The following is a 13,914-nucleotide window of genomic DNA, read 5'->3' on the forward strand; positions in this document are numbered from 1 at the left end:
GTCGGGTCGGTCAACTAAGAGATAAAGTTCTTTTAATAGTGATGTGCTTCATATATAAGACTCGAACTCAATACTTTATTTAAAGAAAATAAGTATTGAACCACTTGAATTGATCTTCGTGAGTTTTTAGGGATTTTGTTTAAAATCTTGATTGTGCGTTAAATGATAGAGATTTTTAACTAAACTATGGAGAGTTTGCATCGAGTGAATTACTTGTAGAACTAAAAGAAAATGTTAAATTGTATAAGAAAGAAATTAATAAAATATATCGAAAGCTTGTAAGAGGGAAAAAAAAAAAGCTGTATAAAACTAGTAAATTACGCGACACGAAAACATAAGCTGAAAATAATTGCTAAAAGTTAAAGAAAGTTTGTATTAAAACTATTGCATCCAGCAGGCCAAAAAAAATACAATTACGATGTTGCTTTATTTATACTATTCTAAGACCTAAGGCTTATTTTAATACAAGGAAAAATAATTGACTTAGGAGTCAGTTCCTAGCTAAAAAACCATTAATTGGGACAAATATTATTTTATAAACTAAAACAAAATCAATTATGCATATGCTACAAGATAATACGGTTCAATATTCCAATAAAAATACAATATCAATAAGCCGCTAAAATCCATTATCAATAAGCCAAACATTTTTGAGAGTGTGGTGGTTACTTTTCAAAATATTTTTTATTCTAAATACATGAAAATAATATTTTTTTTATTTTAAAAAAATTAATTTTGATTTCAACACATTAAAATAATCCAAAAACATTAAAAAAATAATTTCAAGCAAAAAAAAAATAAAAAAATCATGAAACACGATTTCAGCCGCAAAAACAAACACCTTCTGAACTAAGACAGGTGAAACCATAGGGAAATTACCACAACTGGATGTTAGATTAGAAAGAAGAATAAATATGAAGAAAAATAAAAGAAATAACCCAAGAATTAAAAAAGGGGATGCCATAGATGATTTTGTCCCTTCAAACTATCATACACAGAGGCAACAAAATCCAATACAAATAAATAGAATGAATATAAGATGTAAACAACAATAAAGTTATGAATTCTTGTTATTTATGTAGTGGTGAAAAATCTAGTTATTGTTAACTGCGAGAGTTTGTAAGTGACCAATAATACCCAAAACCCCATTCATTCTTGCCCACTGCCCAAATCTCTATGAGGCGGATTTGCTTAAACTATTAGCTCCTTCCTGCCATCCTTTCTCCAAGCCAACTTCAGCAAATTGTGCTTGCGAGTTTCTCTGATTCAAAGAAATATGAGAGGATGAATTGCTTGATTGATTAGCACATGAAAAGGATTTTAACTATATTATTGCATATATTTATATAGGATGCCTTGTATGCTTATACTTTAGGATATTAATTATTATATATCTTGCAATTAAAGGGCAAAGGTTTTTAAATATACGATTTACAGAACTTTATGGATGGATGAATAGATATTCAAATTGAACAAAAAAAAAAAAAGGTTATATATTCTTACATCAAATGAATAATAAGAAATTCTATCAAATCACAATTTTAGATTAACTATTGGATTAGGGTTTGAAAAAAAAACAATTATACCTAGTTTCGGTTTAGAAATTAAGAGTTCAAACTAGTTCGAGTTCAAACTAGTTTTCAGGTTTTAAATTGAATTCAAATCAAACTAGATATTTTTTTGTTTTTTTAAATCGGTATATTTTTATTTTTTTAGTTTGGTTTTTTTGTTTAATTTTATTTGTAAAACATTGCTCTTCGGACTCCCTTCCACCATTAAAGTACAATGCCTTTCCATTTTAGCCTCACAAACATCACCTTATTTTCAGCCATTGGTTTCCACACAATAATTCTCCAAGCCAACTTCCCAATCCGAATAATCTTCCTCATGCATCTTTTCTTGAAAATCAGTACCCTCGAGTCTACCTCCAACCCCATTTAGATTCAGGGCATTATACTAATCGCTCCTCCAATCCACCTCATGCACGGTCCAGCTTCATGAAAAGGGTTTCTTCATGATCAGGTTCATCGTCAAGACCGCCTTCCAGCATGTTAACAACTTGCGACAAATCCTCATCAAGCAACTCTCTTTGAGGACCAAGACTGCCTCTTCCACGACCCCTACAGCATCCAATCACAGCTTATAATCAACACCAGAAGTGAGTTCTAGGACCGCATTTACTCAGTTACCAAAACTTGACATGGCATGGAGAGAGTGATGATGAAGTTGCTGGAACAAAGTTTAAACTAAAGGATTATAAGAAACTCGAGTGCTAATACATTTTGTGGAATTTGCCAAGAAGTTACCTTTCACTAAAGTTCACTGCTTGTAATGATATTTCCCTGCTCATGTTAATTCGAACAGCAGGGGAGAAGTTGATAGCAACCATACAAAAATAATGGCAAAAAAATAAAATGTTTTCTAATAGGTAGGGATATTCGGATCCACATCACGTGCCCAGGCCTCCAAACCTCCAATTATATCTCTGGCTGAAGTGAAGCCCACTTTGTGCAACAATTGAACAGCCATCTGTGAATCATTACCTCGTCTGCATATCACATACAGACTTGCACCAGATTCAAAGCCACTATCCTTCCGCTTTTCTTCTTCCTTTAAAGCTGATGAGATCTCAGCTAACCTAGACTCTAGACTTGATAATGGGATATTCATGGCATTGGGAAGAGAAACAATCTTGAAGTGGTGTGCAGGGCGTACGTCTACCAGCACATGAGCCTCCCCTTTAACAATTCTCTCTTTCAACTCTCTGCTGTGTATCCTGTGATCTTCTGGAAGCAGGTTCAACATCAAGGGAGCCTGCATTCAGTTAGGAAGACGTGTTACATCTAGAGAACAATAATTTCCAAGAAAGAAAAAAAAAAGTGGGACGCAAACCTCTATGCAATCGAATACATTAGAACATGTTGCCAATTGATACTCTGTTTCTTAAGAAATCACCGATACTAAATAACTAAAATCATCATCCCTTTAATTTTTGAAAATGATCCCACTACAAAAGGTCTTTCTTTTGCTCCTCAACTGATATTTTCTTGGGTGCTGTTTGGTATATCTATAGTTTCCTTCTTTTTTCTTTTATTCTTGTGAACAATTTTAAAAATTAAAGCACAGTTTAAAACAACAAAAAGTGACAGTGTTATCTATTTTGGTTTAAAAACATTACCACCACCACCAATATAGCCCCCTCCACCATCATAATATCACTATCACTACTACAGCCACCACAACCATCACTTTCATTGTCACTTTACCACCTCCTTTAGTATTAACAACCAACAATATCATTGAATCCAGCACAACCACCATGATCATTACCTCTATAACCTTCGCAAACATTTAATGAAAATCTGTTATTGTCATTTTTATTATGGTCAGTTCTATCATATCATTATCAGCCATTACAATTAACATTATCTACAAATAATATAATAATTACCATTAATTTGGTATGACTATTATTAGCATTACATCAATCATTCCCATGTCATTACCAGCACCGTCATGCCACCATTTCATCACTATAATTAAATATGTAATATTATTAATTTTTATATTTTAACTAATAATGTATATTTATATTTCTTAAATTAAATTAAATTTTGTCTGTTTAATAACTTTTCCTTCATTTATCTTTGTTAGAAAAATAAATTTCCACAAACTATAAACAAGAAACATCTGAGAACAAAAAATCATACCAGACAACCCTAGTTTTTTTCTCTTTTGGGTTACAGGAGCTCTAAACAAACATTGAAGGTTGGAAATAGGAAATAAGTGAGGAAGTTATTGCATCTAAACAATTTATAGTTGGAAACAAAAATAAATAAATAAAAGCAAGGAAAAGCAATAATACCGCCGACAATGGAGACTGAGTGAACTTCTCATAATCAAAATCTTTAAATTGTTGCTGGGTGAAAGCTGAATTTTCTCCACATACTTCACATTGTAATGATCTACCTCTGATCTTGACCTAAGCAACATTCAACAATAGAGTAAATTAATTACTTCAATAAAGCATCATTAGAACAAACCACTTACAATGGCTTTTAAAGATAAGAAGGTTGGACTATACAATACGAATTCGAGCTGACAATGCATCAAAAAGAAGCATCCGTTCTGATAGTGGTTCACCAACAGCACTTGCAATTTTAATGGCCTCTAATGCTTGAAGACAGCCTATGATGCCAGGCACTGCAATATAAACAAATCACCAGGAGTCACATGCACACTCATCTATTATCAAAGTGTACAAGTCTATCAGCAGAATGAGCAGAATAATATAAACATCAAACAAATGCATCTATGCTCTCTTTAGCTGAATGACAACTAAACATGAGCAGAGGTTTTCTAATATGCACAAAAATTCTATCATAATATTAGGCATATTGGAATAAAAATGAATTTCTATAGGATCAAGAAAAAATCTTCTAGACTGGCAATGGCTCTTATCATCATACTCTAACACATAACGCATCAACCTAAAATTCCCTAATGAACTAAGCTAGTGATGACATATAAACATATGGCATTAGACAAGAATTTAAAACTAGCTCAACCTCGGTAATAAGGATTTATTGACATACCCACTCCAAGAACTCCACTATCGGCACATCTTTGACATGCAGTTGTAGGTGGAGGAGTAGGAAAAAGGCATCTATAGCATGGACCTCTGTTGTGATTATAGACTGTGAGCTAAACAACAAATTTACACAGAATTATAATTACAGTTTTCACAGAATATTTATAACACTGAACATTACAATTGTAAGTGAACCATTATAGGTTTTCTTGTATGCTTTAGAAAGAATATGACAGCAGCATAACATACCTGCCCTTCCAATCCCAATGCAGCGCCTGAAACAAGTGGCTGCATGTAGATAAATGGAATGTGATTAACGCTCAAAATGAAAAATGAGACAACAATAGATCAATGTTTCAATCTGTAACGCACCCATACACGCCAGAGCATATCTATGTGCAGAAAAGCTGACAACATAAGTTTCAGTGCAATACGCAACGTCACGACTCATTGTTAGCATAAACCAGAACAACCCTGCCTCTAGGAAGTAATATTTAATTACATCAATGTTTTATTGTTATTACAAAGTTACAGTGTTTAGTGTAACAAAATAACCTACATATCACTTGAATCAAGTCCAAATTATTCCACAATAGAAAATATTTTAGTACTCAATGTTTTAAATTCAGATTATAGTCTTTTGTGCAGTGATTTAAACAAGCACACACTTCGAGGAATTAAAAAGAAAAAAGAGAAGAAATGAAAGACACTTCAAGATACCAATTTAGTATTTACCTTCCCCAAAACCACACAACAATCACTGATCATGTATCGACTTGGAGCATTGTCTGTTGCATCTACTATTATGTCATATCTAACAAAGTTGGCAGTTATGGAAACTACAAATCTGGCCGAGTTTTTTTTTTTAAGTGTTAATTATGGAGAGAAGCTGTAATTTGGATTTATCATTTCAAGGATACTGGCTCAGAATTTCCAAAGCATTGGATGTGCGTAAAGCTTCTTGGTGTTCCACAATTTGAATTGTAGAATTGATCCTTCAAAAAACAAATATTGAACAGAAGTAAAATAATAGCATTAAAAATAGGAACTGGAACTTCTAAGGCTCGATTGACGAGAATGAATTCATCACTCGCAATACAAGTACAAAGTTGTTTTATTAATTTTTTTTACTAGACTTGCAGCTTGAGATCAAATATTAGCTATGGAACTTGAGATCAATTAATAGAAGTAGACAGATAATCCAAAATGTACACATACAAGCGACAGGCAGCAGCAGCAGATTTCACTTTTGGCTGACCAATATACGCTTCTGTGTGTATAACCTAAGCACAACAAATAACTATAGAAGTAAGTTGAATAAAATTTCTAGAGAAATAACTAATGAAAACACAAATATGAGGAAAATATATTAGATGACTTATGGAATGATGGAATGATTAGAGCTCCAAGATGGCGGCTTTGTTTGACACCCATGCACAATAACTGCATGAGAAAATGCAGAGAACTCTATTTTCATTCCTTTACTATCCTAACTACAAAGTCTTTATGTTGTCTTTGCAAAATAACATTTATAAACCGAAATAATACTGATGGTATAAGAATGGAGTCATAGACATTGGCACTTTAGCGCCTGCAAACACCCTCCCCTCATCTGAAAAATAACATAGCTTAGATTTTTCTTGTAACTACTTATGAAACAATAAAATGATTTTCAATGCAAACATTTCCAGCTTTGTACCTGCCTGTGCATATTATTCAGCTCAACAACATCATGGTCAACAACACCTAATTGACCTACAATGAAAAACACAGAGCATTAACAAATAAGAAGCAAAAGGAAATAAGAAGCACTGCAATAGCATATAAAAAATGTGTTAGGACTTAACTTGGACCAATCAACTACTTAAGAAATAGATATTGAAATCATGATATAAACACACAGACATATATATCAATCCGCTACAAGACCCATTTGATGCCCACCCCAGATGATAAAAGAGGAATTTTTAACCATCTTCATGACTTTACATAGAAGATGCTACAAATTGAGAAACCAACTTCAATCATTTGGGCAAGAAAATCATTTAGACACAGAAATCAAAATTTACCATATTCATCTCCATGATTGAGTAACAACCCCTTTCCCTCCCCCATGCTCCCAACCTCCTACCAAACCACTTTTTTGCTAGTTTTTTTTTTCTAGATAAACTACTAAAGTATAATGTTACATCAGCGAAAGCGTAAATCAAGCATAAGTATTTTGCAACTAGTCACTGCTGGTGATAAATGAAAATTTAATTCAAAGAAGAGGAAGACTGACTCAATACCAACACCACAAGCTGCAAGATATAACAGCGCAGGCGAACCCAACCCTCCGGCTCCAACTACTAAAATCGAAGACTTCAACAGATTTGACTGACCTGAATCTCAAAGAGAAAAAAAAAAAAAAACATTAATTCTGACAAGGAATGTAGTTTGAAATTAAGTTTTTTTTTCAAGAAAAAAAAAACAAAAAACCAACAACATATTATACATAAAGAGAACCTTGAACTCCGAAAGAGGGGAGCAGCAGCTGGCGACTGTAACGGTATATCATATCAGGTGATAATCCGTGACCGAAGCCGGTGGATATTGAAGGACAGGAAACGTTGTTTTTCTCAAAATTCAAGTGACGGAGCTGAGCTTCGAGAGCAGAAATTCGATTGTCTAAGTCGCTCCTCGTAGCCTTTAATGTTTCAATTTCGCTGAGGATTCTAGCAGCTTCACCTCCCTTTGACTCCATTTTGTTTTCCATTCTTTTATTTTCGTTCTTGTTTTTAGACAATCAAGTTTAATGAAGACTTAGCAAGAAGGCAGATAAAACCCTAACTCACTTCTATCATTCCGATGATTTTTCTTTTTTTATTTATAGGAGTTGTAAAAGGTTACTTTCAGCGCTACATTTAATCAATTTTTTAAAAATATCAAAAATATATATATATATTCCTTCCACGTTAAGAATTTTTTCAGGATTTGGATTAAATCTGCGAAAACTTGTGACTCAATGATTTTTTTTATTTAATAATATAGTAAAGAGAATATAATTATTAATTTAAAATAAAAGATGAAATTAATAAAAGAAATTCAGAAAATCCAATGTTTAGGAATAAATATTTTTTTTAAAAAAATAGCTTTCTTTTTAAGAAAACAAAAGGTAATTCCTAATTAAGAATTCAAATATCTAATAAAATTAAATTAAACAAAAAATTCTTTTAAACTTCTTCATCCTTAAATATTTTTATTTTCTTTTATATATCATTTTTTATTTAAAAATGTCCCTCAGCTCATAAAAAGAAATTAATTTTTAAGAAAAACTCAACCATAAAACAATAAAAAAATGAAAAAACTTAAAAATCTTTTAAAAAAATAAAACCTAAAAAGCATTCATTGCATAAAAGAAAAGAAAAAAATACCATGACTCCTCTTCTATATGAATATAGAATCTATCGAGAAAATTATTGATATGCCTTATTGAGAGAAATACAACTTTCCATAATTAAATAATGTCTTCATAATAATATTAAATTAAAAAAATTGATTATGCACAACATAACTTATTAGCATTATTAAATTTTATCATCAGCGCACAATCCTCTTAAAGATTTTATTTTTGTTTATTTATCATTTATCATGTTTGCATAGCCAGAATTGAATAGATGTTGATTAGGTTTCTTCCGATGCAATAGTGCGGGTTGGACTAAAAATAATTTAATATAAAAAAAATTCATATAAAAAAAGCATTAACATGTGGATCCAAAAATAAATTAGACAATAAGTAATAATATGATTTGGTTTTTAAAAAAGAATTTCAAGATAACAATTAAAAAAATATTAAGATGATGACATATTAGATCGATTCAGGTTAACTTACCAAACTCATAAATTTAGTCATGAGATAGTGATAACACCGTAAAAAAAAATTGAGCATAAAAAATATGCTGACAATAAAAATAAACACCTATAAGATTTAACATCAACCAAATGACAGGATATTTGTCCAAAACTTCAATGATCCTACAAAAACCAAACTTAAACATAACATGAATATCAATTCAAAATAAATCAAATGTTGAAGGATGATATTGAAAAAAAAATCTAGAAATTTTTTTTAACAAAAACTCAATGTTGAATAATGAAATATATATTAAAAAATTAAAAAAATGGTTTGGTTTAACCCCTTTTTTTAATAATTATATGAAAAAAATCATTAAAAATAGCACACCCAACATCGTGGTGACCTTCCCTCTTTCCTAAAAAGAAAGGCTTTTTTTGGTGTTATAAAAGGGGGGAGGGGGGGAGTCTGAAACTTATGAAAATGAGTCACCACGTAATATTATGGTCACTAAAAATCTTAATTGCTCTTTAGAGTTCTAAGATAAGGAATTGGTTATTCTATAGAGAAGATATTATCACTCTAAAACATCATATTTGAGCTAAGCTACACTGTTACTTGTTTTTTATTTCTAATGGTCAGTTGTGTCTAATCTATTAGTGGTCTTCCTATATAGGTGATAGTTGATCTATTACAATGAATAAACCAATTAAGTAGATATTGAGGTTAAACATATCCATTCTAAGATCCAAGTCATGTTTATCACTTCTAATTACTTGGTGAATTGGCACATCTATTATCATTTACTCCTGATCATAATATGTAACCATAGTGGTCTATCAAGCCATGTTAGTGATTAATTGGATGAGTCATTATTAGGCTCATTGAATTCAGCCCAAATCCTAGGAGAAGTTATTGGTAAACTTGTTGTTTATACAATAATGGCCCGTGGATAATGACTAGTTAAGGTCTATTTACCCTATGGTGCCCAGGTTCACTTGTATTTTTTGTTGAATCAAGTATTATACCCTAACCTTAGATAAAATTAAAGAGAGAGAAAGAGAGAGAGCGCTTCGATTCTTAGAGAAAAAAGAGAAAATTGGTGGAAAAGTGGCAATAACTCATCAAATTGAGTTAAAACATCCAAGGTAAAGGACTAACCCTCCACTTATTTTGCACTTTTAACTTGTCTTTTATGATTGGAGAAGAAATCCTTAAATTTCAAATTTTAGGGTTCTTTAGAAAAAAAAAAGTAGGGAAATGGATGTTTTGATGTAAATTGACTAATTTGGCATGGGATATATGTTAGATAGAGTAGAATTATGATGATAATTGAAAGAAAACCATGGAAATTTCCTAACCTTAGAGTCGGCCACAATAAAAAAACAGGGAAAATGGAAGAATTGAGTGGAATTGTGTATCTATGTGTTAATTTGATGTATATTGTCTGAGAATGAAATTGAAGGGTAAATGATTAGTTAAGCATATGATGTACCTATAAATTATTAACCGTAAGAGGTGTAGCTCAACTGGTCAGGTCATGGGTTTGCTCACTAGAGGTCACCAGTTCGAGCCTCATAAACCTTAGGGTCACTGAAGGTTTACATGGTCGTTAACTTCAGAGCCCGTGGGATTAGTCGAGGTGCGAGCAAGCTGACTCGGACACCCACGTTAATAAAAAAAATGAGTTTTATAATATAGAAATGAGGTAAAAGTGTTGGAGTTGTATGAATAATTGTAATTCGGGCGGTTATGGTATGTAGTATAGTAAGAAATAAAGTAAAATCAAGTTGTAAAAGTTTTACTAAAATTACAAGATATTGTTAAATTTACTATAAGCTTGATTTTTGAAAGTTGGTTGAATTGAATGAGATCATATATTTATTAATATATTAACTTGAATAATTATGTTTTAAGAAAAGATTTTTGTGTTGATATATAAATATTGTATGTATGAATGTGGGTTTGGCAAGCATGTGAACTTTAAATTGAATATTTTTGTGATGTAATATGCAGCTAAATAAATGAGAAAGTATTAAAATTAATATAGTAAGAAGTCTTATTGTTGATACATGTTGGTAATATATAGGATATAATGGAAGGGATAAATGATAATGTTAGGAAATTATGTGTGAGTATGTATTGTTATTTTTTTTTTTTATTTACGTGGGGTGTCCGGGCCAGCTTACGCGCACCACGACTATTCCCCACGGCCCACTGGACATCCTGCAAGCCCAGGAGCAGGTAAGGCACCGCGGGGGTGACAGGCGTGCACATAGAGGGTCGAACCCGGGACGGGGGCGGAACAAGTCACACGATTGACCACAGCAGCTAGACCCTCAAGTGCTGTATTGTTATTTTGTTATGATATGATGTTGGAGCATGTATTAAGAAAGCTTGAAATTTATAAGTATTGTTTCATATTAATTGAATAGTTAATATGTAAGTTAGTGGAATTTGAAAATGAATCAAAATATTAAATGACTAAAATGATTTAAATTTATTATATGAAAATAAGATTTGGTAATGAAAAATAGTTTAAAGTTGGAAATAATAGGAAGTTGCTAACATTACGGTTTATCACAATTATCTACAGTATATAATTGTGAAAAACCGCAATGTTAGCAACTTGTAGATAATTGTGATAAACCGCAATGACGATAACTATAGATAATTGTGATAAACCATAATGATGGTAATAAGAAAATAATTATAATACATCGTAATGGCAATAACCAAGAGATAATTGTAATTTACCGCAATAGTAGTAATCAATTTATAATATAAATTAACCATAATATTAACCATTACATAAATTGCAATCAAGCACAACAATGAAAATTAAATTTATTATTTTTGCTACTTGCATGTGTTTTAGAAAACTTAAAAATCATAACACCACAAACTTCCGGTGCTTTCTTTTATGCAGAATTTGGATGCACCATCACTATCATTTTCTCAACCCATCAAAGAGGCCTAAGATCAGGTATTTTAGATTTCCTGAACATGAGAATCATTGTTCATTATATTTAAAAGCTTAAAACAACCCATTTGGCATTTTGGGACCCTATCGTTATCTCAACTATCATGCGAACCTTGAATCTAAATTTAAGACTGCCATCTCCATGGATCACTACTAAAAACAGGGGCCATTAGCATCTGAATTTAGCAACGGATAATTCTGTTGCTAAATTCAGTAACAGATTTGCAACGGATTAAATATATATTATTTTTTTAATATTAGCAATAGACTTTAGCAACGGAAAATCCGTAGCTAAAAACAACATAAAGTTTGCAACGGATTATCTGTTGCTAATTTAAAAAATAATTATTTAAATATTAATATAAAACTAAAATTATATAGACCATTGATTATTTTTGATATAATAAAATCACAACCATTTAATTTTGCTGCCATTACTAATTCAACACCTGCCACAACCCCCCTACTAATTCAACACCTGCCCCCCCGTTTCTAAACAAAGAAAAAACCAACAGTTGACAATTAATTAATTCCCAGTCTCCTTCGTCCCTAATACCCCCCCCCGTTTCTAAATAGAGAAAACAAAACCAACAGTTGAAAATTAATTCTCTTCATCGATTTGATTTTCCTTTTGTCCCAAACTTTTCATCTTCTTCTCATTCGTTTTCAACATCGTTAATTTTTTTTCCTTCATCTTCTTCTCCTTCATCTTAACAGTTTCAATCTTTCTCTGTAAACCAGCAAAAACACAGACCCATGGCAACATCGCACCAGACCCATCATTATCACCCTTTCTCTTTGTAAACGGGTTGGGTTTTGCACTCTCTTCTTCAATAAATCAGGTAATTAATTTAGGATTTATGTTTTTCTCCGTTGCAATTTAACTTACACTAACAAATTTTAACCTAACTTTCACAATCTCAGGTGTTGTTCTGTCGTATAGATTCATCTCGCTCATCTATAACTCAAGAACACAGGTAACAATTTTTTTTTTATCGATACTTTGAATAATGGTTTTAGGCTATTAATTCGATAATATAAGGTTTATGAAATGTTTTTACCATGATCTATAACCTAATTATGCATGTTTAATTGAAAATTTATCAAAACCCCCAATTTAATTTTTAGGGTTACGGTTCATAAATTGAATGATTTTAGGCAACTGGACCAATGCTGGTAATTCATGTGTCTGGAAGAGAGTGATTGATGGAAATTATGCATGTTTAATTGAAAATTTATCAAAACCCCCAATTTAATTTTTAACAAGTAGTCTTATTGATGCTGGATGTTCTTTAGGAGCAAGGTGGCTGGTTGAATTGAGTGTTGTTAATGTACTTTAGAAATGTTTTATTTGTCACAGCTAACAGCATCTTTCTGTCTAAGAACTGATGTTTTTCTTACTCATTGATTTCTTGATCCAGTCATTGTTAAATTTGTCTCTGTGCTTGATGTTTCGAGGTAAAAATCATTTAGAATCCACGGTTTATAAACATGGAATCTTATAGCAGCTGTTGTTTTGATTGGCTTTTTTACAGAGGGTCTTATATTCACGAGAACCATTTGGGTTATGTTTTCATATTGCTCCATGGATCACATGTCGGCCAAGGTTTTACATGGTATGAACTTGTGTATCACTTCAAGTAAAAATTAACTTCTTCAATCAGGTGTTAGCTCTGCAGTTTTTTTGTGTAATTTATTTTTCATGCCTTGAGAGATCCTTTCCCACCTAATCGCCATGGAAAAATCACTCACATCCGCAAAGGTCAGATTGTTTGCTTCCTTGCAATCTCTTAAACTGTGCTTTTTTATTTATTAGTTTCAAGAAAATTAAATAAATAAATCTCTAAACTTTGTTTGCAGGGAGGAGATTTGTGAAGCCATCAAATTTTACGAAGGAGATGGATGCTGATAGGGTATGATTGCTCAATTTTGTAAACTATTACTGCTTGATAATATTGTTAAAAGTCAATTAGCAGATGCTCTGACTTGCATTGGAAATTTTGTATTTCCTTACTGATAGATTACTATATTTATTTATTTGAAAACCAGTGTACCTGTAAGGGTGAAGCAGGTACTACAGATTTGTTTTGTATTCACAGCCTCTTTAAGATGCACTTTGATTTATTGAAGAGTTTAAAACCCAGATAAACTTGTTCTTTGGGTGATAATTATGCGTCTATTACTGATTACCAGCACTCTTATTACAGTGGGCGCTGAGTATGAGCTGACGCTATAACTGGTCCAGTTTTGTTAGATTTGGTGGCTGGTTCAGCTATCCACTTTATGCAGTTCTGGAGAAATTTTCTGTGTGTTTTTGTCATCTGCTTTTTTTTAATATAGTTTTTTCCAGCTGCAGAATTTGATTATTGTGGAGATGTAAGGGATGGTTATTTTCACATATGTGGAGATTATACTGTGCAACTGCTCTTATAGAATCCAAGCCAGTCCTCTGCTCCTTCTTCATCTTTTATTCCTTTTATCTGTTTTTTTTTTTAATGAGGATGTGCA

General features: G+C 31.9%; 1 protein-coding gene and 1 long non-coding RNA gene across 3 annotated transcripts; one reads left to right on the top strand and one right to left on the bottom strand.

Moving 5' to 3' along the window:
- Positions 1–945: 945 nt before the first annotated feature.
- On the bottom strand, positions 946–7,445 carry LOC7470804 (adenylyltransferase and sulfurtransferase MOCS3). 2 transcript variants are annotated; one of them, XR_002980163.2, is made up of 13 exons: positions 7,097–7,445; positions 6,880–6,972; positions 6,291–6,346; positions 5,810–5,874; positions 5,512–5,586; positions 5,327–5,405; positions 4,841–4,879; positions 4,596–4,704; positions 4,085–4,203; positions 3,866–3,982; positions 2,307–2,814; positions 1,818–2,120; positions 946–1,261 (listed from the first exon to the last, which is right to left on the bottom strand). XR_002980163.2 is itself a non-coding variant. In XM_002300291.4 (11 exons), the coding sequence occupies exons 1-11, from the start codon at positions 7,344–7,346 to the stop codon at positions 2,422–2,424; spliced, it is 1,395 nt and encodes a 464-aa protein (XP_002300327.2). In that variant the 5' UTR covers positions 7,347–7,445; the 3' UTR covers positions 2,241–2,421. The 2 variants fall into 2 exon arrangements, 1 of the variants encoding a protein (XP_002300327.2); XM_002300291.4 differs by lacking the exons at positions 946–1,261; positions 1,818–2,120 and having other exon boundaries at positions 2,241–2,814.
- A 4,511-nt stretch (positions 7,446–11,956) lies between these two features.
- LOC112327205 (uncharacterized) lies at positions 11,957–13,914 on the top strand. Its single transcript, XR_008058112.1, has 5 exons — positions 11,957–12,248; positions 12,331–12,383; positions 12,942–13,168; positions 13,267–13,319; positions 13,614–13,914. It is a non-coding gene; the product is annotated as an uncharacterized LOC112327205 (long non-coding RNA).

Source organism: Populus trichocarpa, chromosome 1 (assembly GCF_000002775.5).
Source record: "Populus trichocarpa isolate Nisqually-1 chromosome 1, P.trichocarpa_v4.1, whole genome shotgun sequence".
Classification (NCBI taxonomy): domain Eukaryota; kingdom Viridiplantae; phylum Streptophyta; class Magnoliopsida; order Malpighiales; family Salicaceae; genus Populus; species Populus trichocarpa.

Bases quoted from the DNA above. Each gene is read 5' to 3' on its own strand.
- LOC7470804 (XM_002300291.4), bottom strand. From the start codon at position 7,346: ATGGAAAACAAAATGGAGTCAAAGGGAGGTGAAGCTGCTAGAATCCTC. The intron at 4,705-4,840 runs GTATGTTATGCT...TTTGTTGTTTAG, and splicing joins CATTGGGATTGGAAGGGCAG to CTCACAGTCTATAATCACAA. The intron at 2,815-3,865 runs GTATTATTGCTT...AACTGAATGCAG, and splicing joins CTCAGTCTCCATTGTCGGCG to GCTCCCTTGATGTTGAACCT.